The sequence below is a fragment of the Phocoena phocoena genome, chromosome 14, assembly GCF_963924675.1.
Source record: "Phocoena phocoena chromosome 14, mPhoPho1.1, whole genome shotgun sequence".
Classification (NCBI taxonomy): Eukaryota; Metazoa; Chordata; class Mammalia; order Artiodactyla; family Phocoenidae; genus Phocoena; species Phocoena phocoena.
The window spans coordinates 51,079,874-51,101,755 of record NC_089232.1 but is presented as its reverse complement, the minus strand read 5'-3'; the positions used below and the strand labels follow the sequence as shown (position 1 = coordinate 51,101,755).

The window sequence follows — 21,882 nt, the reverse complement described above, 5'->3', positions numbered from 1 at the left end:
GAAGTAGGATGTGCATCTTTCCCAGTTGGAGAATATTAATAATTTCCAGTATGCTGTCATGTAATAAAAGTGTATTTTTCACTATTTAGATTTAAGTGTTTTAAACACTTACATTGAAAATGGCTGTAGATATCTATGACATACTTTTTCTTTTTTTTCCTGATCATGAAGGCTTGGATCCTGGCAAACAGATTAAACTGGATTCCAACACACAATTTGGATATTATTTTCGCGTAACATGCAAGGAAGAAAAAGTCCTTCGTAATAATAAAAATTTCAGTACAGTAGATATCCAGAAGAATGGTGTTAAATTTACGAACAGGTTTGTAAGCCTATGTTAAATTAAGTCTTTACTAGTCCCATGAAACTATTCTCTGATGAAATGTGAATGTTCTATGGTAAGGAAGTTTTACCGTATTTATTGTTAATATAAGGCATAAGATAAGATTGAAGCTTTTTTTCCCTTACAAGAGGTTGGTCAGATATCCCAATACCACTTGTTAAATAATTCATTTTTTCCTCATTGAAATGGCACTTTGGGTCTATTTTTAAGATTATTTTTTCATGTATGTCTCTTACCATCCTTTTATCAGTATGAAATACATTGTATTACATTTATTTTATGTTTCCATATCTATTACAGTTAGTTCCCCTTCATATCTCTGTTAGTTATTTTCACATTTATTTTTTCTAAGAAAACTTTGTTATCCTTGATCATTAAATTCTTCTGGTATATCAGTTGGTTGTATCATTTAGTTTAGGGAGATGTCTACCAGCCTTAATAAGGCCATTCATTAGACTACAGCTTTTTAAAAAAAAAAAAAAAAGTGTTCCATGTTGTAAAAAACCTTACCAGTTTTTTTCTGCCTTTTCTCTTGCTGATGTTAGGAAGTTCCTGAGGCAGATTATTCATGGGTGAAAAAAGAATTATTTAAAAATAAATCTTCTGTGACTGGTAGAGTGAGGGCATTTATCCTTTCTCTTCTGTAATGTTCTAGAACTTATGGCCAGCCTTACTCCCACCCTCCTGAATATTCTTAGTATTTACAGCTAACTTTTGTATATATGATCCTCTTTCCATTTATTTAGTAAGTGTTTTGAGTGTCTGTTACATGTAGACATTATTCTAGGTGTTCAGACAACCTAGTAATGAAAATAGTCTGTTTAGTTTGTTTCTCATAACAGCTCTCTGAGATAAACAGGACAGGTTAAAGTTCTCTCACTTTTTAGATGGAGAAACTGAAACTCCAGTTCCCCAGGATTGGACAGCTAGTAACAATAGATACTCTAACCTGGATCTTCTGTTGCCAAATTTATTAGTTGCTGTTTCTCAATCACACTATATCCCTGATTCAAGAAATTTATATATGTTATAATTAACCAATGGGTGACTGGAAGATAATTATAACACCTCAAAAGTTCAGTCTTACCTAAGCCAAAATATATAGAGAGGTTGAACTGACCACAGTGGTTCCAAAAGTTGTGAAAAATTCATTCGTTCATTCATTCATTGCTTGTTGTCAACAGATTGCTTGCTGTGGATCTGACTCTGAGATCATATAATTGTCCTTCTTAAAAACCTCCAGTGTCTGTCATCCAGAAAAATTTTAAATCTTTACCATAACCCGTACAATCTGATTCCTGCCCACCTTTTCTTTTCTGTCTGTCAGCTCTCCCCGTCACATAGCAGTCTCACTTTTATAATGTCTTTGCTTCTTTCTTTTCTTCCTTTAATTCTTTCCAGTTGCCTGTTTCATAGTCTTTTTGTGCCAATGTACTGTTCTCAAGCTGTATATGCATGTTATAGCATTCGCTGGTTCCATCATGTTCACAATTATTGCCTTGATTGACTAATACCGCCTTCCTTCTGATAAGTACTTCCCCCTCTTTCTTGTATCCTCTGTGACCCCCTCCTCTTGTCTTTTTGTTTTTAATTTCATTCCCTTCCTTTGATACCAGTGAATATTTTTTCTCTATTCTCATCTTCAGCAATTTTTATTTCAACCTTTAATTTTCATTTACTCTTCAAATTGCTCAGTAAGATTGTTTTCAAAACATTTACCTTACTTCGACAACTTTCAGTATCAAAGACCGTTTCCTACAGTAATGAGAGAAACTGTGTGTGGGGGTGTGTGTTATTTATTTTTTAATCAAAGTATAGCTGATTTACAATATTTTATTAGTTTCAGGAATACAGCATAGTGATTCAGTATTTTTATAGTTTATACTCCATTAAAAGTTATTATGAGATAATGGCTATAATTCCTTGTGCTGTACAATATATCCTTGTTGCCTTATCTATTTTATACATAGTTTCTATCTCTTAATCCTATATCCCTAATTTCCCCCTCTCCCCACTGGTAACCACTAGTTTGTTTTCTATATCTGTGTCTGTTTCTGTTTTGCTGTATACATTCATTTGTTTTATTTTTTAGGTTCCATTTAAATATTTTAGAAAAGGTCACAGACCAGAATTTTACTCAAGGGAATAATTGTTATAGCAAGAATACTATTGGTGCCATTGGGCCATTCCAAACAGCATAAATGTTAATACACTGAATTCCAGCCACATCCGCCCCTAATGAGTTGCCCATTTTCTACTGATATTTCGATTTTAATTGTTTTGATGCTTTATAGGATAATACTCTGGATATATTTTATATAGTGCACATTATCTCCAGTAGATGTTTTAATATTTTTAATAATACCATTATCTTGATTTGCAGTAAATTGACTTCTCTCAATGAAGAGTATACCAAAAATAAAACCGAATATGAGGAAGCCCAGGATGCCATTGTTAAGGAAATTGTCAATATTTCTTCAGGTAAATTTAATAGAACCAATACATTAAATGTTGAAGGTTTGTGGCAACCCTACCTTGTCAAATGATGGTTAGCATTTTTTAGCAATAAAGTATTTTTTAATTTAAGGTATATACTTTTTTTTGTTATTGCACACTTATAGACTACAGTATAGTGTAAATGTAACTTTTATGTGCACTGTGAAACCAGAACATTTGTGTGTTGCTTTATTGTGATATTCCCTTTATTGCGGTGGTCTGGAACTGAACCTGCAATATCTCCAAGGTATACCTGTAGTAGTCTTGAAAAAAATGTTTAACCTGGGGCTTCCTCGGTGGTGCAGTGGTTGAGAGTCCGCCTGCCGATGCAGGGGACACAGGTTCGTGCCCTGGTCCGGGAAGATCCCACATGCCGCGGAGCCTGCGCGTCCAGAGCCTGTGCTCCGCAACAGGAGAGGCCACAACAGTGAGAGGCCCGCGTACCGCAAAAAAAAAGAAAAAAGAAAAAAAATGTTTAACCTGAATAGTAACAAGAAGAAAAAGAATTGGATAAATTTAGATTGTGGGACACACTTTTTAAGGCCTGCACTCTTTAAAAATGTCAGTGTCATGGAAGCAAAGAAGGAACCGGCAGGTTCTGTTCCAGATTAAAGGATACTTAAAGTGACAGAACAGTCAAAGGCAGAGGATGATCCTTGATTGGATCCAGTACTAGGGTTTGGAATTGGGGACTAGCTATAAAGGACACTATTGGGACAAATTGACAAAGTTTAATATGAGATAATATGATATTGGTGTCACATTTCTTGGGTGTGCATAGTGATTAAGTAGGAAGATGTCCTTGTTCTCAGGTTATGTGTGCTGGATTATTTAGGGGTAGTAAGTTATTTAAAAAGTATAAGCATGTATAATTCTGTAAATTGTTTTACTATTATGAATTTTTATAGTAAATCAGAAAGAAACAAAACTTTTAAAGGGTTTTACTATACTTTATATATTTGTGTTGAGATGAATGAGATTTGTAAAGATTACATTTTTGATTGGTGGTATCAGATTGCTGTAGCATGGTAATCTTCTAGTTGAATTATGTTCCTAGCCTAGATTGCATTTGTAAGGACCCTAAAAAACACTACATATATTCAAACTGGGAGTCTTCCCCCAAAATAATATTAACTAATATTCATTAAATACCTAGTAGGTTAAAGCTGCTAGATTTTAACATTTAAATTGAAGGTTTTGTATTTGGATTCACCTTGAATTTAAATGAAACCTCTTCTTGGTCTAATACACACATTATAAACTATGTTTATTAAAAATGTAATAGATCATTTTTGTAATTTATCTTGCTCTTAAACCAGAAAAGGTGATGCTGTGAAGAGCCAGGTGTTGTGAGATACCAAATATAGACTCTTGATTAAGAGGCTTTTGGTTTTCTTTTATTATAAACCTGTTCTTGTTGGTATGTTAGAAATTTTATGAGTTAAAGTAATTATGAAAGTACTCCACTAATATTTAAGTAATTCTCACAGGTTCCTATTGCTATATGGTAGGGTAGTATGATGAACTCTCCCCCTCCCCCCCCTTTTTAATATGTTAGGTAAAACAGGAATAAATTTAAAAGTGGTTTAAATTCATAAGTTAATTTTTATTTTCTAAAAATATTTTATCACTTTTATGAGGAACAAGGGAATCAGAGATTAGTCAGATTTTCTGCCATTTGATTAAACTCATAATGTTGTATTTTTCTAAAACTAAACAGTGTTCTCTTGATTGTCTTTTGAAGCTTTTGACACATTGATGTCCATGTGATAGTTCCGTGTGAGCCATGTGTCTGTTAAACCAGACCCTCCAACCTATTAAAATTTTAGAATCTATCCTGAAAATTTTGACCATTTTTATTGCCTAATCATGCTTTGCCTAGCATGTGTCAGGGACTGTTTAATGTATGTAATAGCTTTTAGTTTTACTGCTCTAGCAGAGTGGAATCTTGTTGAAAGTGTTTTAAGAGACAGTTATGGAACTGAATTTATGCTAAAATTTAACTGCATGGGAGAAAAACCTCAAGTAACAATCTCGACAGTCACATTATATCTTATTACCTAGTGTTTGCACGTTTCTTAGGATAATTGTGAAATGCCATCCTGGTTTCAGACTCTTAAAATTTAGAATTGTGCCTCACATATCACTGCACCCTGCTTTTCTTACCTTATCAATGTATCATGAAAGCTTTTCCATAGAAGCTTTTTCTTGTTAGTTTTTTTTTTTAACCTCTACCTCATTTCCTTACATAAGCAGCTATGCACATTTTTTTTTTTTTTTTTGAGAACAGGCCATTTGTTTTGTAGAACATTTCTCAGTTTGAGTTTGTCTGATGTTTCCTCATGATTGTTTTCAGGTGATACAGTTTTGTCTGGAATACGCAGACGTTACTGTTGTCTGTGGATTCATATTAAGGGGCACATGATGTCTTTTGCCGTATCATTGGTGATGTTAACTTTTGCTGCGTGTGGGTTTCTCTAGTTGCCGTGAGCTGGGGGCTACTCTTCGTTGCAGTGTGCAGCCTTCTCGTTGTGGTGGCTTCTTTTGTTGCGGAGCACGGGCTCTAGGCACGCCGCCTTTAGTAGTTGTGGAACATGGGCTTAGTTGCTCTGCAGCATGTGGGATCTTCCTGGACCAGGGACTGAATGGTGTCCCGGCATTGGCAGGCCATTTCTTAACCACTGCACCACCAGGGAAGTCCAAGCATCCATGCACTTTTATATTTTAATGGATCTTGGTAAGGGAGGGCATCATACTCTATTTTTGAAATCTGTTCATAGTAAGGGAAAATGTGACAACACATTTTAACCTCATGTTAAGTTTTAGGTGTTCCTTTCATGTTTAGTTATGGCAAACCTCGGTTAGTTTTTAAAAATTATATAAGTTAGGAAATGGTTTTTGAATTCCCAAATGGAGGAGGGTTGAATTTATTCTTACAGCTGCTTATATGTATTTTTTCTTATCCAATATTCCTGTGTACCTTTTCTGTTTTTATATAGGCTATGTAGAACCGATGCAGACACTAAATGATGTGTTAGCTCAGCTAGATGCTGTTGTTAGCTTTGCTCACGTGTCCAATGGAGCACCTGTTCCATATGTACGGCCGGTCATTTTGGAGAAAGGACAAGGGAGAATTATACTGAAAGCATCCAGACATGCTTGTGTTGAAGTTCAAGATGAAGTTGCATTTATTCCTAATGATGTTCACTTTGAAAAAGATAAACAGGTGTTCCACATCATTACTGGTAAAAAAACCTAGTTTATGGGCTTTTTGCGGGTAATGTTTAATATATTTTAAGTTGATGAAGAAAATCCTAGTCCTTGATGTTAGAAAAAGAACGTTGTTCATTCTAGTTAGTAGTTTATTAATAATATATGAATGAATGAATGAATGAATATATGTGAACAGAATGAAACCCCTGTTCCAGGGGTTCAGTGCATTTAAAAATGAACATCTCTTCATCCTCCAAGCTTACCTTTGGGCCAAACCTTTCAATAGTGAGGTCATTGAAAGTCAGGCAGAATTAGATGCTGGAATGACCTCAGCTTAGGGTAGCAATTCTTTAAAAGACATGATACTATATTCATGTGAAACTCGAAAAAAGTAGACTTGTATATAGACTAAGGTAGCTTGTCTCAAACTAAAGGGTTTTGAGAGATCTTAACGAGATTCTAGAAAATAAAAGTGTTAGGGTGCAGGGGTGATAGGAGTCTTTGGGCAAATGTGTTTGGGAAACAGTCAGTGATTGTATTTTATTTCCCCAAAAGGATTTTCAAGTTGTTCATATAATCTAACACCATTAGCTGGTAAATGGCACATTTTCCAAAAGTAGGGTCATGTCTTTGGGTTTTAGTGTGGAATTTACTTGATTTGAAGGATTTGATCATACTGATTCATTCTCTGATAGATGCATTTATTAATGAATTATAGTGTTTAGTTAATTAATCAGTTAGGCCTGTACTGTTTTCTGAATGTCATAAAATTATCCTGCAGGCAGCTTTGTGAGCTGTGGGGAAGTGGTCTGTATGTTCTTTCTAGATCATAGTCAAATTATAGGTAAGATATATTTTTCATGGGTCCTCTTAAGGGCATAGCATAGGCTTGTCTGAAGAGAAAATAGCATTGTTTCAGGGACTAGTATAAGGCAGGAACTCTGTTCATGCCTTTGGGCAGCCCGTGGTCTGCTTCTTGTATGTCATAGCACATGACCTAGGTAATTAGTCACCGATGTGCAATTTAGGAGTAATGTTCAATTTATTAGTAGCAAAAATAAGTTAATAATCTTGCTTGTTGATACCATGTTTTGTAGGTCCCAACATGGGAGGTAAATCAACATATATTCGCCAGACTGGGGTGGTAGTTCTCATGGCCCAGATTGGGTGTTTTGTGCCATGTGAGTCAGCAGAAGTGTCCATCGTGGACTGCATCTTGGCCCGGGTAGGGGCTGGTGACAGTCAGTTGAAAGGAGTCTCCACATTCATGGCTGAAATGTTAGAAACTGCTTCTATTCTCAGGTGAGTTCATTTCCCAGTCTCCTGAAAATAGAAATGGATGTCTCTGTCCTTTGAAAAGTAAATTTGCAGGTTCATCTATAAAACATCTGTGATCTTTTATCTAGTTTAATAGTTTTCCTGTGAGCTTTATGCACTTTATATTATCTTAAAAGGGTGACTGGCGATAGTTGTGGAAAGCTTCTTTGATTTTTAATGTTGTCTTCTTAAGGTTTCTGGTAGTTGTTCACCTTATGAATCTCCCCACTGCCATGCTTTTGCTTATGCTGTTCACACTACCTGGAATGGTCCTTCCCTGCTGTTTACCCAAGTCCTTTCTAATCTTTACAGGCCCATAATGACAGAAATTCTACTTCTCTGATGACTTTCCTTGTCACATGTGCCTAAGGTCATGGGTGTTTCTTCGAACTCTTTGACATGCCTGTAATTTATTAGCTTTTAATTTTAGAGTTTATGAAATCTCTTGTCCTTATTTCATTTTTAGGAGCTTCTTTGAAGACAGGGAGGCTATGCCTTCTATTTCTTGGAGTCTTCTAAAGTACTTTGCATATAGTAGATCCTTAATAAATTATGCTTTGATTATTGTTTGTGGGGAATTATAGAAGCGATACAAATGTTCAGTAATTAGTCAATAAGTTAATATGCGTAACTTTAAAAATTAAATAAGCAAAAGGTGTCAGTGGCATTTCATGGAGAAAGAAAGAAATGACCAATAAGCACATGAAGAACTGTCAAATTCTCTAATTAAAAAAAAGTTCCCCTCCTTTCATTTGGTTAAAGAGAAAATAAAATGCTAATATCTGGTGCTAGTAGGGCTGTGGCAGGCACACAGATTCACGTGACCGCCAGCCGTGTATGCGAGTGCTCGTGTCACCACACCCTTGTCCCATCTTCTTGTGGTATTATTTTTTTTAATCTTGACTGATTTGATTGTTAAGAAATGAATGATAGCTGCTTTATTTGGAAATTCTTAGATTACAGCTAATGAGATTGGTAATTTAAAAAATATTTATTCACCATTTGTTTCCTCTTATGTCAGTTGTTTGTTCATGTCCATGCCCATTTTCTTACTGAAGTTTTAGTGCTTTTCATTGACCTTATTGAATTTTTGTATATATCAAGATAATTAATCTGTTACATTTGTGGCACATCTTTCCCATTGTATTGCCTTAATTTTGTTGTTTGCATTACCACATGCTATATCATGGGAAATTTTCATATAATTATGTGTTTCAGGTCTGCAACCAAAGATTCTTTAATAATCATAGATGAATTGGGAAGAGGAACCTCTACCTATGACGGATTTGGGTTAGCGTGGGCTATATCAGAGTACATTGCAACAAGGATCTGTGCTTTTTGCATGTTTGCAACCCATTTTCATGAACTTACTGCCTTGGCCAGTCAGATACCAACTGTTAATAATCTACATGTCACAGCACTAACTACTGAAGAGACCTTAACTATGCTTTATCAGGTGAAGAAAGGTGAGTACATACCACTGGTGTACTGTAAATTCCGTGTTCCTATCCTTGGAATCATTAGTAATTGCCTTATTCTGCATTAGGATGAATTATTGATGTTTTTACAGAACACATTTACCTCTTAATTTACAGACTGGGGACAGGGACGTGGTATGTTATCTATATTTCTATGTGTCATGGTAGAACCACTCATTTTAAAAAGGTCACAGAAAGACTGATCTGCACTTTTGAACATCGTCACAGGGGTTTTGTTCTACCTCCCATGGCAGCATGTTTTCTTGTCAAATTAGCTACTTGATAGTAACAATAAGCTTTGAAGTTCTGAGGCTCTAGCTGTTACTGTTTAATAAACTGTCATAATCATCTGATTATATTTTTAAGAATGTGTTATATAACAGGTTCATTTAAAGCTGGGGTCTCCAGAAACCTTGAAATTGTTAGTAGTTATCAGGTAAGGAATGACTTATTTGTTGGCATTCATCCTTTGAGAAAAGTTTGTCATTAGTGGACCTGGCAGCTAATCAGATGACTGCGTTGATGAGATTAACATACTGTAAAGTTTTTATTGCTTTAACATTTCACCAGTCATCGGAATAGCTTTTTCAGATGGCTCTCTGATTTTCCATGAATGCATTTTTCTGCATCAGTTGGTTGCACATAAATGAGATTATTTTTGATTCTTTGTTGCTTATGCTTCTTAGGAATCCTACTGAGTTACTGTTTGCATTGTTGTTGATAGAGAATATAGATACTCTTGGTTGGACATGGCATTTAGCATGAAGTTGAGGTTTTGCTTTTAAAAGGTGTTTTGTGTGAGAAAGAAATGGGTTCAGGGCTTCCCTGGTGGCGCAGTGGTTGGGAGTCCGCCTGCCGATGCAGGGGACACGGGTTTGTGCCCTGGTCCGGGAGGATCCCACATGCCGCGGAGCGGCTAGGCCTTTGAGTCATGGCCGCTGAGCCTGCGCGTCTGGAGCCTCTGCTCCGCGGCGGGAGAGGCCACAGCAGTGAGAGGCCCGCGTACCGCAAAAAAAAAAAAAGAAAGACAAAAGAAATGGATTCAAAGTATTAAAAAAGACCAGGTGAAATTTGGAGACGATAGGAACAGGTTCCTCCTTTACTAAACATCCTCCTTGGATGTTTATCAAACACTTGCTTCTATTTTATTTTTGTTTCTCTAAGCTGTGCAGAATATCCAGCTCCAGAATTTATGGGATATATAACTAGGCTAAAGGAAAATTTACGGTTGAGGCAAAAATGGGAGCTCCATGATGACACTGTGAACATCACTGGTATTTAACATTTGGAAGGAATGTCTTAAGTCAGTTTATTTTCTGCAAATGTGGGTGAAGTTAACATACCTAGTCTAAAAATTTACTAGACTAGATTTGGGTCAAAAATTTCATTGTCATTTGAAATACATTTTGAATTAAATACTCCTCCTAATTGTGACACTTTACATTTATCTTTTTTTTTCCACAGTTCTTTAGTTCCTCCCTTATGAAATGAGAAAACCTCAGAGATATTGTGTTGATTAATTTTTCTTCCGATTCAGATATTTGTCTAGGCTTTTGAGGACTATCTGTCAAGGCTTTTCTCTGCCATTTTTATTTTTCCTACTACATTTGTCGAGGATAAAATATAGCACTGTGTGCCAAGTCATAACCACTTTTCACTGGAGGCTTAGTTAAAATTTCCTTAAGTTACTCTGAAACATTTGGCTTACGTATTTGAAATAATACAAAGTTAAGTTTCCTAATGACAAAGTGAGAAAGTAAGTTCTATTTGCATAAATTGCTGTCTCTTCCTACCCTGCCCCTCACACGCCTCAAATTTCTTACAGGTGTCTGTGATCAGAGTTTTGGGATTCACGTTGCTGAGCTTGCTAATTTCCCCAGGCATGTAATAGAGTGTGCTAAACAAAAAGCCCTGGAACTAGAGGAGTTTCAGAATATTGGGAAGCCACAGGAATGTGATGAAATGGAACCAGCAGCAAAGAGGTGCTATCTGGAAAGAGAGGTTTGTCAAATTATTTTTGTAGTTATTTTTTTCCTGTATGATTCTAATGTTTACTTATTGAACATTCATTATTGGTTTCCACTTACATTTCTTTGCACGGTAAAGAATCCATCTGTATCATTTTGGTTTCACCACGGCACACATCTGCACAATTGAAAGATAGCATTTCAAGTACCAGATTTCAAAAGTAGGAAGATAGGAATATTAGTGTAGGTTAAAATACATAATTCAAAGGAGTTATAGAGGTCCATGCACATCTTTGATTACTTGTAAACAAATAGATCGAGTTCAGTTAAATTACATATTTACTCGGTGCTTAGCTAAGATGATGAAGAAATGAACACAGTTCCTTCCCTCCAGTTGTTTAGAAACTAGTTGGGCAGGTAGTAATAGTGAGCATGTCATAGAGAATTATGACAAATGTTTACTCAGGAAAGCTCTCTGTGGGCAGGATGTTTCAGTTCTTGTGGGAGCAGTGGATCTTAAGTTAGGCCTTCTGAGTGGTGGGTGAAATTTAGATGTTCACACAGAAAGGTATAAGCATATGCCCAGTGGATTTTTTAAAAATCAAAGGATTATTAGTTTTCTGTAATAACGAAAATAAAAGAATCTTAATTTACATCTAGGTCCTGGCAGCACTTACTGTGATTATGCATTGTGACAACCTCTTGTCACATTGTTAGCTTTTTAAAAATTTTTTTATTTTTTTTTATTTTTTTTGTGGTACGCGGGCCTCTCACTGTTGTGGCCTCTCCCGTTGCGGAGCACAGGCTCCGGATGCGCAGGCTCAGCGGCCACGGCTCGTGGGCCTAGCCGCTCCGCGGCATGTGGGATCTTCCCGGACCGGGGCACCAACCCGTGTCCCCTGCATCGGCAGGCGGACTCTCAACCACTGTGCCACCAGGGAAGCCCACATTTTTAGCTTTTACCTGGTGAATTTTTTGTTGTTCTTGCTTGAAGGATAGATGATGTTACAATAATAGATGATGTGTATGGTTTGGGGGCTTAAAAGATAAGGTTTTATCTGTTGTACCTATACAAGCAGGAGATATGTATTATAACTTGTTAATAGTTTTAAGTAGGGAAGGTTGCCATCCTGGATATGAAACGGTCTTGGTATCAGCCCCACAGCTATCCATGATCCAGGATTAGGTAGGCTCCTTTGTGTAAATAATTCCTAATTAGAATAGAAGTCATATACTATTGATATTATTAATTACAATGAATTTTTTAAAAATTTTAAGCTAAGGGAGACATAAAACAGAATTATCGATGTTACTCGATTTTATTTTTTGGGAAAAAGAGGCACTTGTTATTTAATAGAGATGTGTTTCTTTTCTATCTTATCATTTGGATTATCTACCTTTCACCTCTAAGGTACATATTACTAACTGGCTCCCTGGTAAAAAGCAGACTTTTCAGTTCAGCTTCACATGCAGTAATAAACATTATATCCTTTGTCAGGCACTGTTCTTAGCACTTTGTACTCTTTAACTCTTTAATTCTCACAACAGCCCTGTGTGGTTGGTAATATTATTGTCCCCATTTTACGGATGAGGAATGTGTGTTAAGGAATTAGCCCACGGGTCACATAGCAAGTAATAACCATGTTCTTTAGAATGGCAATAACTAGGCAGTAAAATAAACAAAGAAGAAACATCCCATGTATGTATGAGTATTAAATTTTCAGTGACTGTTTATGCCTTATAGTGTTTGTAAACCTTGAGTTCTTTTTCCCCCAGAAGGTTAAGTTTATGTATCAGTTATAAAAGCTGAGGGATTTGGGAACTACTAAAATATTCAGTTTCTTTGGCATTAGCAGCTGAAAATATATTTATAAATATCCTTTTAATGACTTGCTATGAAGAAATACAGTCAACTAAGGCCTTTGCTATAAATTCTAGATGATGCACACTTAAAACTTAAAGAATGTTGTTTGAATATTGGGTGGAGTGTTTAGATTGAAATTATAATGGGGCAATTCATTACTATTTAATGTGACTTTTAGAAAAGTCATTTTAAAGACTAATGAAATGTTCACATGTTTTTCAGCAAGGTGAAAAAATTATTCAAGAGTTTTTATCCAAGGTGAAGCAAGTGCCCTTTACTGAAATGTCAGAAGAAAACATCGTAATGAAGTTAAAACAGCTGAAAGCTGAGGTGATAGCAAAGAATAATCGTTTTGTAAATGAAATAATTTCAAGAATAAAGGTAACTACATGAGTAAATTCCACTAATGGAATGAAGATAGTATTGATAAGCTGTTGTCTGTAATGCTTTTGTACTATTTTATATTAACCCTTTTTCCATAGTGTTAGCAATTGATGTCCATGGGATATCAAGTTAATAAAATATTTAGTATACCTTGCTCTACCTGAGTATATTTTCAAAGATCTTTATTTTGAAAAATGAGAGCTGTAACTGAGGAATACTTAAATGGACATGGGCAATAGTAGGCAATATGTTGAATTTTATAAATAAAGTCATGTAGTTTTTAGAATTTGATATGTGTTGTATTTCTTTGTGATAAGACTTTTACACATATTCCCGAATGGTACGGAAGAAACAAGTAGCCCAGAGACTTTGTAAAAAAGTAAGGGATCTTAAAGCTAGAAGGAAGCATGGAACCCATTTCCAGTGATTTCCCCACAATGTCCATCTGTTGGCATGAGCCAGGTTGGCTGCATATGTGTTAGCCAAGGAACTTACAATAAATCCAGGGTCCTAGTGTGATCCTCCAGCCCATCTGCCATTCTCCCACCCCAAGTTTGTGATGAGATTTAGAAATCTGGGCTTTAACAAAATCTTTCAGATTGAGAATGCTGATTTAGTCTACCTTTTTTTTTTTTTTTTTTTTTGCGGTACGCGGGCCTCTCACTGTTGTGGCCTCTCCCGTTGCAGAGCACAGGCTCCGGACGCTCAGGCTCAGCAGCCATGGCTCACGGGCCCAGCCGCTCCGCGGCATGTGGGATCTTCCCAGACCGGGGCACGAACCCGTGTCCCCTGCGTCGGCAGGCGGACTCTCAACTACTACGCCACCAGGGAAGCCCTGATTTAGTCTACTTTTATTTTACAGGGAGATGGAGAGGTTAAGAGTGTAGTGGCTGGTCCTGCTGAACATGGGAGGAAAAGGATAGCCTTTTTAATAAATGGTGATGGGATGATAGGGTATTCATATAGGAACAAAACGAGATTGGATCCCTATTCCATATCGTGTAGAAAAATCAACTCCAGTGAATTTTTTACCTAAATGTACAAAGCAGCACTACCACGGTTTTAGTGTTTGTAGTTCTGTAGAAAATAAAATAGAGAAATATTTTTATGACTATAAAAATATAGGGGGGCTTCCCTGGTGGCGCAGTGGTTGAGAGTCCGCCTGCCGATGCAGGGGACACGGGTTCGTGCCCCGGTCCGGGAAGATCCCACATGCCGCGGAGTGGCTGGGCCCGTGAGCCATGGCCGCTGAGCCTGTGCGTCCGGAGCCTGTGCTCCACAACGGGAGAGGCCACAACAGTGAGAGGCCCGCGTACCGCAAAAAAAAAAAAAAAAAAAAAAAAAAAAAAAAAAAATATAGGAAATATGAAGTTGGTTTTGGGAAAGATAGTTCTTAAGTCACAAACACCATTCATAAAGTTTGACACACTTAGCAATATTGAAATTAGGAACTTATTTTCATAAAAAGGCATCACAAAGTTCTAAGAGTACAGTTGACCCTTGAACAGCGAGTGGTCTGGGGCACTGACCCCCTGCATAGTCGAAAATCCACATATAACTTTACAGTCCCTTCATATACACAGTTCTGCATCTATAGATTCAAAACAAATGTGGATCATGTAGTATTGCAGTATGTATTGAAAAAAATCCAAGTATAAATGGACCCACAGGGTTCAGACCGGTGTTGGTCAAGGGTCAACTGTAGATCCATAATGGGAGAACATATTGGTACCACATAAAATATCAAAGAATTTATATCCATGATATAGAAAGAACTATAAAAATCACTAAACAGACACGATTCTTAATACAACTCATTAACAAAAAGACAACCCAGTTAAAAGGCAAAGGATCTGAATAGATAATTTTCCAAGGAAGATACGCAAATAGCCAATAGGCAAATGAAAAGTTGCAAGATGTTGTCAGGGAAATGCACATAAAAACCACAGTGAGCTACTACTTCACACCCATTAGGATACTAAAATCAAATCAGATAAACCAGTATTGAGGATATGGAGGAATTGGAACTCTCCTACACTGCTATGAAAACGTAAAATGGTGCAGTCACTTTTGGAAAAGTCTGGCATTTCCTCAGTTAAACATATGAGTTACCAGATGACCCAGTATTTCCATTCCTAGATATATATCCAAGAGAAACATGTTTACACAGAAACGTATGCACAAATGTTTATAGCAGAATTATTATTTTTTAAATTAATTTTTACTTTGGCTGTGTTGGGTCTTCGTTGCTGTGCACGGGCTTTCTCTAGTTGCGGCAAGCGGGGGCTACTCTGTTGTGGTGGGCGGGCTTCTCATTGCAGTGGCTTCTCTTGTTGCGGAGCACGGGCTCTTAGGCACGAGGACCCCTTAGTTGTGGCACCCAGGCTTAGTTGCTCTGTGACATGTCGGATCTTCCCAGACCAGGGCTTGAACCCGTGTCCCCTGCATTGGCAGGTGGATTCTTAACCCCTGTGCCACCAGGGAAGCCACATACAATGAACTATTAATTGGCCATAAAAGGAATGAAGGACTGATACATGCTAAAGCTAGGATGAGCCTTGGAAACATTAGTGAAGAAGCCAGGCACAAGAGCCGACGTAATATATAATTCCGTTCTTGTGAAAGTCCAGAATAGGAAAAGGTATAGAAACAAGGTAGATTAGCATAGGGCTGGCAGGCAGGGCATGGATGGCTAGGGAGGTGATAGCTAAAGGATATGGGGTTTCTTTTTCAGATGAAAATGTTCTAAAATTGGTGATGGTTGCACATATCTGTGAATATACCTAAAAACCATTGAAGTATACACTTTAAATGGGTGCACTGTACAATGTAAATTATATTTTAAACTTTTTTTAATTTTAAAATTTTTATTGAAGTATAGTTGATTTATAATGTTGTGTTAGTTTCTAGTATACAGCAAAGTGATTGAGTTTTTTATATATATATATATATATATATATCTCCACTCAGAATATTTATATATTCTGTTTCATATTCTTTTCCATTATGGTTTATTACAGGATATTGAATTTAGTTCCCTGTGCTATACAGTAGGGGCCTTGTTGTTTGTGTATTTTATATACAGTAGTTTGTATCTGCTAATCCCAAATCCTAAATCCTAAATCCTAATTTACCCCTCCCCCATGCCCTTTCCCCTCTGGTAACCATAAGTTTGTTTTCTGTGTCTGTGAGTCTGTTTCTGTTTTGTAAATAATTTCATTTTGTATCATATTTCAGATTTTACATGTAAGTGATATTTGTCTTTCTCTGACTTCACTTAGTATGATAATCTCTAGGTCCATCCATATTGCTGCAAATGACATTATTTCATTCTTTTTTATGGTTAGGTAGTATTCCATTGTATATACAACACCTTTATCCATTCATCTGTCGTTGGACATTTAGGTTGTTTCCATGTCTTGGCACTTGTAAGTAGTGCTGCTATGAACATTGGAGTGCATGTATCTTTTTGAATTATAGTTTTGTCTGGATATATGCCCAGGAGTGGGATTGCTGGATCATATGGCAACTCTATTTTTAGCTTTTTAAGGAATCTCCATACTGTTTTCCTTAATGGTTGCACCAATTTACAATCCCACCAACAGTGTAGGGAAGAGTTCCCTTTTCTCCCAACAAAACTTGTTTTAAAAGAAGTTCAGGCACTTTACCCAAGAGGAAATATAAATGATCCATACACATGAAAAGGTCTTCAATCACCAGTCAGAAAAATGAAAACGAAAACTATTCTGGGTTACACCCTCCTGACTCTGCCCTCCCCATCAGATTGACAGTCCTTTAAAATGTGACAATACCAACTATTGGTGGTATTTGTTGATGTGGCACAACACTGCTGGTGAGAATAATTAGCTCGTAAAGTTGAAAACAGACATATGACCCAGCAATTTTGCTCCTAGGTGCATACTGTGGAGATACGTATACACACTGTACAATGACGGTATACAAGAATATTTGTGATAGACCCAAACTGGAAACAACCCAGCTATGAAAACAAACTATAGCTACACAAAATAACATAGATGGAATCTTAAAAACAGTAAGCAAAAGAAATGACAGATAACAAATAATACCATTTTTCTCCCAATCATATGAAGTTGAATAATAGGTAAAATACTGTTTAATGGTGCATTCATGGGGGTGAGATGATAAAGAAAAGCAAGAACTTGACTATGTAAGTCGGGAGAGTGATTGGCGGTGCTAATGGGGAGGGGCTTCTAGAGGGCTTCTGGGGTGCTACAGCATTCTGGTTATTGACCTGAGTGGTGGTTATGCAGGTGCTTGCTTTATGATTATTGCTAAACTCTGTAATTATGTGTTAAGCGCTTAATTTGGTATGAGAACAAATGAAAATTTAATGCCAGTAAACCCTTTAAAATGCTCATCTTGATTTACCACACTCTTTTTCATCATTGATAATTTAGAGTAAGATACATCAGCTTTTCTTTTCTGGCTATCAAATGCTTGGGTAGAAGGCAGACTTAACAGAGAAAAAATTTAAATGTGGACATTCTTATTGGTTTAACAAAATCATGTAGCTGCTTATAAGCAGAAGACTTTTTTATATAATTAAAAAGGCAATTTTAAAATTCTAGTGAAATATTTTATCCCCTGGTTAACTATGAGCGCGTCTTTTTAGATTGCTGTACAAAAGCATGTATAAAATGGAGATCAGCCCATGGTTTTAGTTGTTAGGGCTACGAGAAATGGAGGCGGGGGAGCTGTTGATTCTAAGAAAACATGTAGTCTCTCAAGCTCTGATAAATCAGGCTGCTTTCATTTCTCTAAAAGAGACTTAATGTTTAGTTCTAAGATGTTTTTGAAAGTGAAAAAAACATAATAGACCCGTTGTTTAAGATGTTTCAGACTTAAACTGTGCTTATTACATGAATATGCTAATGAAGCAACCGGCCTCCTTCCTTTTGGAATGGTAGATGTAAAGCAAAAGATAAACTAATTTCTGACCTGTCAAAAGACAGTTGCATTTTAAAATTCTAATTGCAATGTGGCTTGGTTTTCCTTCTCCACTCAAACACGAACTTGGATAATAGCAGAATAAAGCCGAATCTATAAATATTATCCAAGATTTAGAACTCAGCCATACTGTTACCATGAAATCTGTTGGCCACATAACCACGTTTCTGAGAAAATACATGGCATTTTTGCATTTTTAAAAAGTTAGCACTAAGAATCCATCCAAGATGCAATTGTTTTTGTAGTTAGATTTTTTTCCTTAAAATACTCTTGAGGGTAAAAATTAGAACAGAAGGAAGATGTTTTAGGATATATTTAAAGAATAACTTTTTCCCTGTAAAATCTCAGTGTTCCACATACTAAGCACATCCTGTTAGACTTCATGAGTATTAAATGCATCTTCTATCCTTAGTCTTTCTGCATTTAGCTTTTTTTGGGAAGTATGTTTTTACCCACAGCATATGGTATGAGCTGCTGATTCAGTGCTGAGCGGTTCTTTAAGCTTGTTAGTTATTTTCTGTTGATTAAGATGGTGTGCAGAATAGTCAGAAGGAAAACCAGTGCCTGGTCTGAAATAAATTAAACCATGTTAATCAGCTTATGGGGAAGAACAAATGAGTAAAGAGAATTTTCATATACAAAGGAAATCTCTATTATTGCCTTCCTAGGGTCAGTCAGTGTGTTTGGGATAAGGAGATAGGGTGTGGCCGGGAGAGATGACGAAAGTGCCCAGAATGCTGCACATATTTTCCGACTAAAACTGGAAGTGGAGCCCAACTTAAAATAATAGTTTCCTGCCTGATGTTCTCCCCACTCCGCTTCCCTTGTAGACAGAGCCACTGCTTTCTCTTATTATTCTGCTCCAGAATTTACCTATTTGGCCAGCTTTCAGGTGTCTGTGAACATTGTGGTACAGAGCCAGGGTATCCAGAGGAAGTAGTCCCTTGCAGACACTGTCTCATTGCAGGTAGCAATGCCTCCTGTTCTTTGAGGAGGAAAATGGGGAGCCCTCGCCTTGCCTTTGACACAGCAGCTTTCCCACGGTCCTGGAAGCAACAGTGTTTCCTGTGTCAGACCACATTCAGAACATGATCCAAATTCAATGTATGTTAGCATATTTTTGCTTTGGCGTGTGGTTTGTCCAAACAAGTGCCCACACACATCTTTCATCCAGCTATGTGGGGAACTCAGCAGTGGCATGAATGATACTGGATGCTGGGTGGCCTTCACTGGACCATTCCCATCCTATTTCTAGACTTGGTAAATAGAAGACCAGACTGCTGCTGCCTTTGCTTCACCTCAAAGAGAGAAAATTATAAACTCCCTAAACTTGTTAAATTTAGAAGAAAGGATAATTCTGTCAGTGGACAATTTCTTATTCTAGCAAAAGAACAATGGCAGTGAATTCCTCAGTGTTCAGAATCAACCAGTAAATGAGACCATAGGGATTAACCTGTGTTATCACAATATTACTATTGCATTCATTTCCTAGAATTTTGTTGACACTTATCTGTTATAATTAGCAGTCAGTTTAATTTTATGAATAATCTTAATATGTTTTAAAAACCAGGTTAAGTATAGTTAAATCTAATTAAGGCGGTGCGACTATTTTCAGTTCAGCCACTAATCTGAAATTTTATGGTGCGTTGCCCACCTAGCAAGATGTGTTTTATCAATTTTTTCCTCTCATAGTGATCAGGACTTCATGTTTATTATCAATTCTAATGGGATGTTTTATTGCTAAACATTGTTTGGCTCAGCCAAATCCATCATGAACATGACTTTCCGCATTGAATCCTTAATATTACAAAGTAGATGCACGATTTGGCAACATTAAATACTTTGTGAATATCTGAAAATGGCAAGGTGCTGTGCTGGGCTCCTCAAAAGACTCGTCCTCTTCAGCAATACTGAAAGGTGGGTACTTCTATTACCTGCGCTTCACAGATGAGAACGTCGAGGCTCAGAGGTTGAGTAACTTGCCCCGGGCACCCAGCCAGTAGTAAGTGGCAGAGCTGGGGTCTGAACCCCAAGCAGTGTGTCTCCAAAATCCGTACCTTTTTTCTTTGCATTTAAAGGCTTAAAATATTGTTAGGAATCTGAGATGCACATGTGACAAATTTAATCTTTCTAAATATTATTTAGTGTCAAAATGAGTGACGTCGGCAGTGCAACAGGAGTTAAGGAAGACGGGAGCTGTAGTGCAGACATTAAGAAGTACTATTTCTGTTCTCTTGTGGAAGCTGGTTCTCCCGTGGAAGGCTTCTCTCTCGGGGCTGTGGACACAGCAAGAAGCATCCACCGGGGGCCCTGCCACCCATCTGGTTCCTGGCAACTACATGGCTGCTCTCTGGGGCTTGATACCCCAAAGGAAACAGGAGCTAAGCAGCTGCATTCTTTCAGAAGTTCACCAGTCACCAAATGCCAACATCTGTCTGGCCAAGGGATTACACTGAACCGTTTGGACAAAGGATTATGTTTAAATGAGAATAGAGACAGTCAGCCAGAAGCTTGCAAAATGAGGAGATGGAATTAAATGTCAACAGTGTTTGGAGCAGGACACCGAATCTGGCACACTCAGATATTCGGATCACTTAACTTGGAGGTTATGTATGTTCTGTCTTGAGCCAGGAAAGTTTTATCCAGCCTGTGGGGAATAACCCCGGAGGTTTTCTCCACCGCTGTGCTCTGAATTCGTGCCCAGTGAGTAAAGTGCTGAGTAAGCCTGCACAGGTCAAGATATGGGTGAGTTAAAGTGAGCGGCAATGTGGCGCATCAGGAAGGCTGCTTGAGTTGGATTAGCCCTTGCTTGGCCACTTAGCTGTGTGACTAGAAACTGCCCCTCCTTGGATTTCCCCTCTTTTGTAATTTAAGGGGGTTGGGTTTTTAGAGTTCTCAAATGCCACACCTTCAGGGCCAGGCAGGTGCAGAGTACAGAGAATAGTAGGGTTAAGGTGAATGCCCCAACCTAAAAACAAATGAATTTTTTCATAGGTACTATAAAAGGGCTTAAGCCTTGGTTGCAGTTAGTCTAAGCCAGCATCCAAAGAGCCACCCTGAGGTGATACCCACTCTCCTCAAAGTGCCATGTCAGTCATCTAGCTCGTAATTCTCTAATCAGCAACAGAGCACTTTGCTGCTTTATTTTTTATTATTTTTAGCTGTGATCTTAGCATACAAGTACGTTGAGGCCTAGAAATATTCATTGATAATGCTTTTCCCTGAAACCCTTTTGGTGGCCCTTTCACTAGAATCAGACATGGAGAAAAAAGGTCCAATGAATTCCAAGCAAATAGAATGGGGGAGTCTGGTTACCTGAGAAGGGAAAGAAAGGCAAGGTGGTCAGACCAAAGTGGCACTTCCAAGCCTCTTTCAGCTCTGTGAGCTTAAGTCTAGGTTTTGGGGGCAATGGGGATGAGATAAAGCGGGCTGTTGCATTCAGAATTGGATATGACTGAAGTAACTTTCAAGATTGAAAAATAGTAGCTTGAAGTAAGTCCATAAAGCAACCAGGTCGAGGACGGGAATCCCCAGAAGGATGGACTCGAGGAAGAAATGCGACGAGTGGACCTGCCGTGTTTGAGTGCAGTGAGGGGAGCGTGGGGGTGAGTTAATAATAGCTGCAAAGGAAGAGCGATTGAGAAGAAAGGGGGCGGGATTATTAACTCCAGGAATATCAAAACCGTATCATGATAGTACACTGCCTATCCTAACTACGAATTTTACTCATTTAGTGATAAACACCGACACGTGATTTAAGAAAAATAGTAAAACAAACAAACAAACTATATTTGGGATGAAGGGTGTAAGAGAATAAAGCTGCCACTCTTT

At 37.5% G+C, this 21,882-nt stretch overlaps 1 protein-coding gene across 6 annotated transcripts in view; it reads left to right on the top strand.

The window, feature by feature from the left end:
• The window catches only part of MSH2 (mutS homolog 2), a 73,292-nt gene extending 59,947 nt beyond the window's left edge, over window positions 1–13,345 (top strand). For 4 of the 6 annotated variants that reach the window (XM_065891104.1, XM_065891103.1, XM_065891099.1 and 1 more), the window contains 7 exons: window positions 172–322; window positions 2,727–2,824; window positions 5,839–6,084; window positions 7,150–7,354; window positions 8,588–8,835; window positions 10,673–10,848; window positions 12,901–13,071. In XM_065891104.1, coding sequence (XP_065747176.1) covers window positions 172–322; window positions 2,727–2,824; window positions 5,839–6,084; window positions 7,150–7,354; window positions 8,588–8,835; window positions 10,673–10,848; window positions 12,901–13,071 — 1,295 coding nt within the window. Of the gene's footprint in view, window positions 1–171; window positions 323–2,726; window positions 2,825–5,838; window positions 6,085–7,149; window positions 7,355–8,587; window positions 8,836–10,672; window positions 10,849–12,900 lie in introns of those variants that run through there. The other 2 variants (XM_065891102.1, XM_065891106.1) reach the window with 2 other exon arrangements.
• The last annotated feature ends 8,537 nt before the right edge of the window (window positions 13,346–21,882 follow it).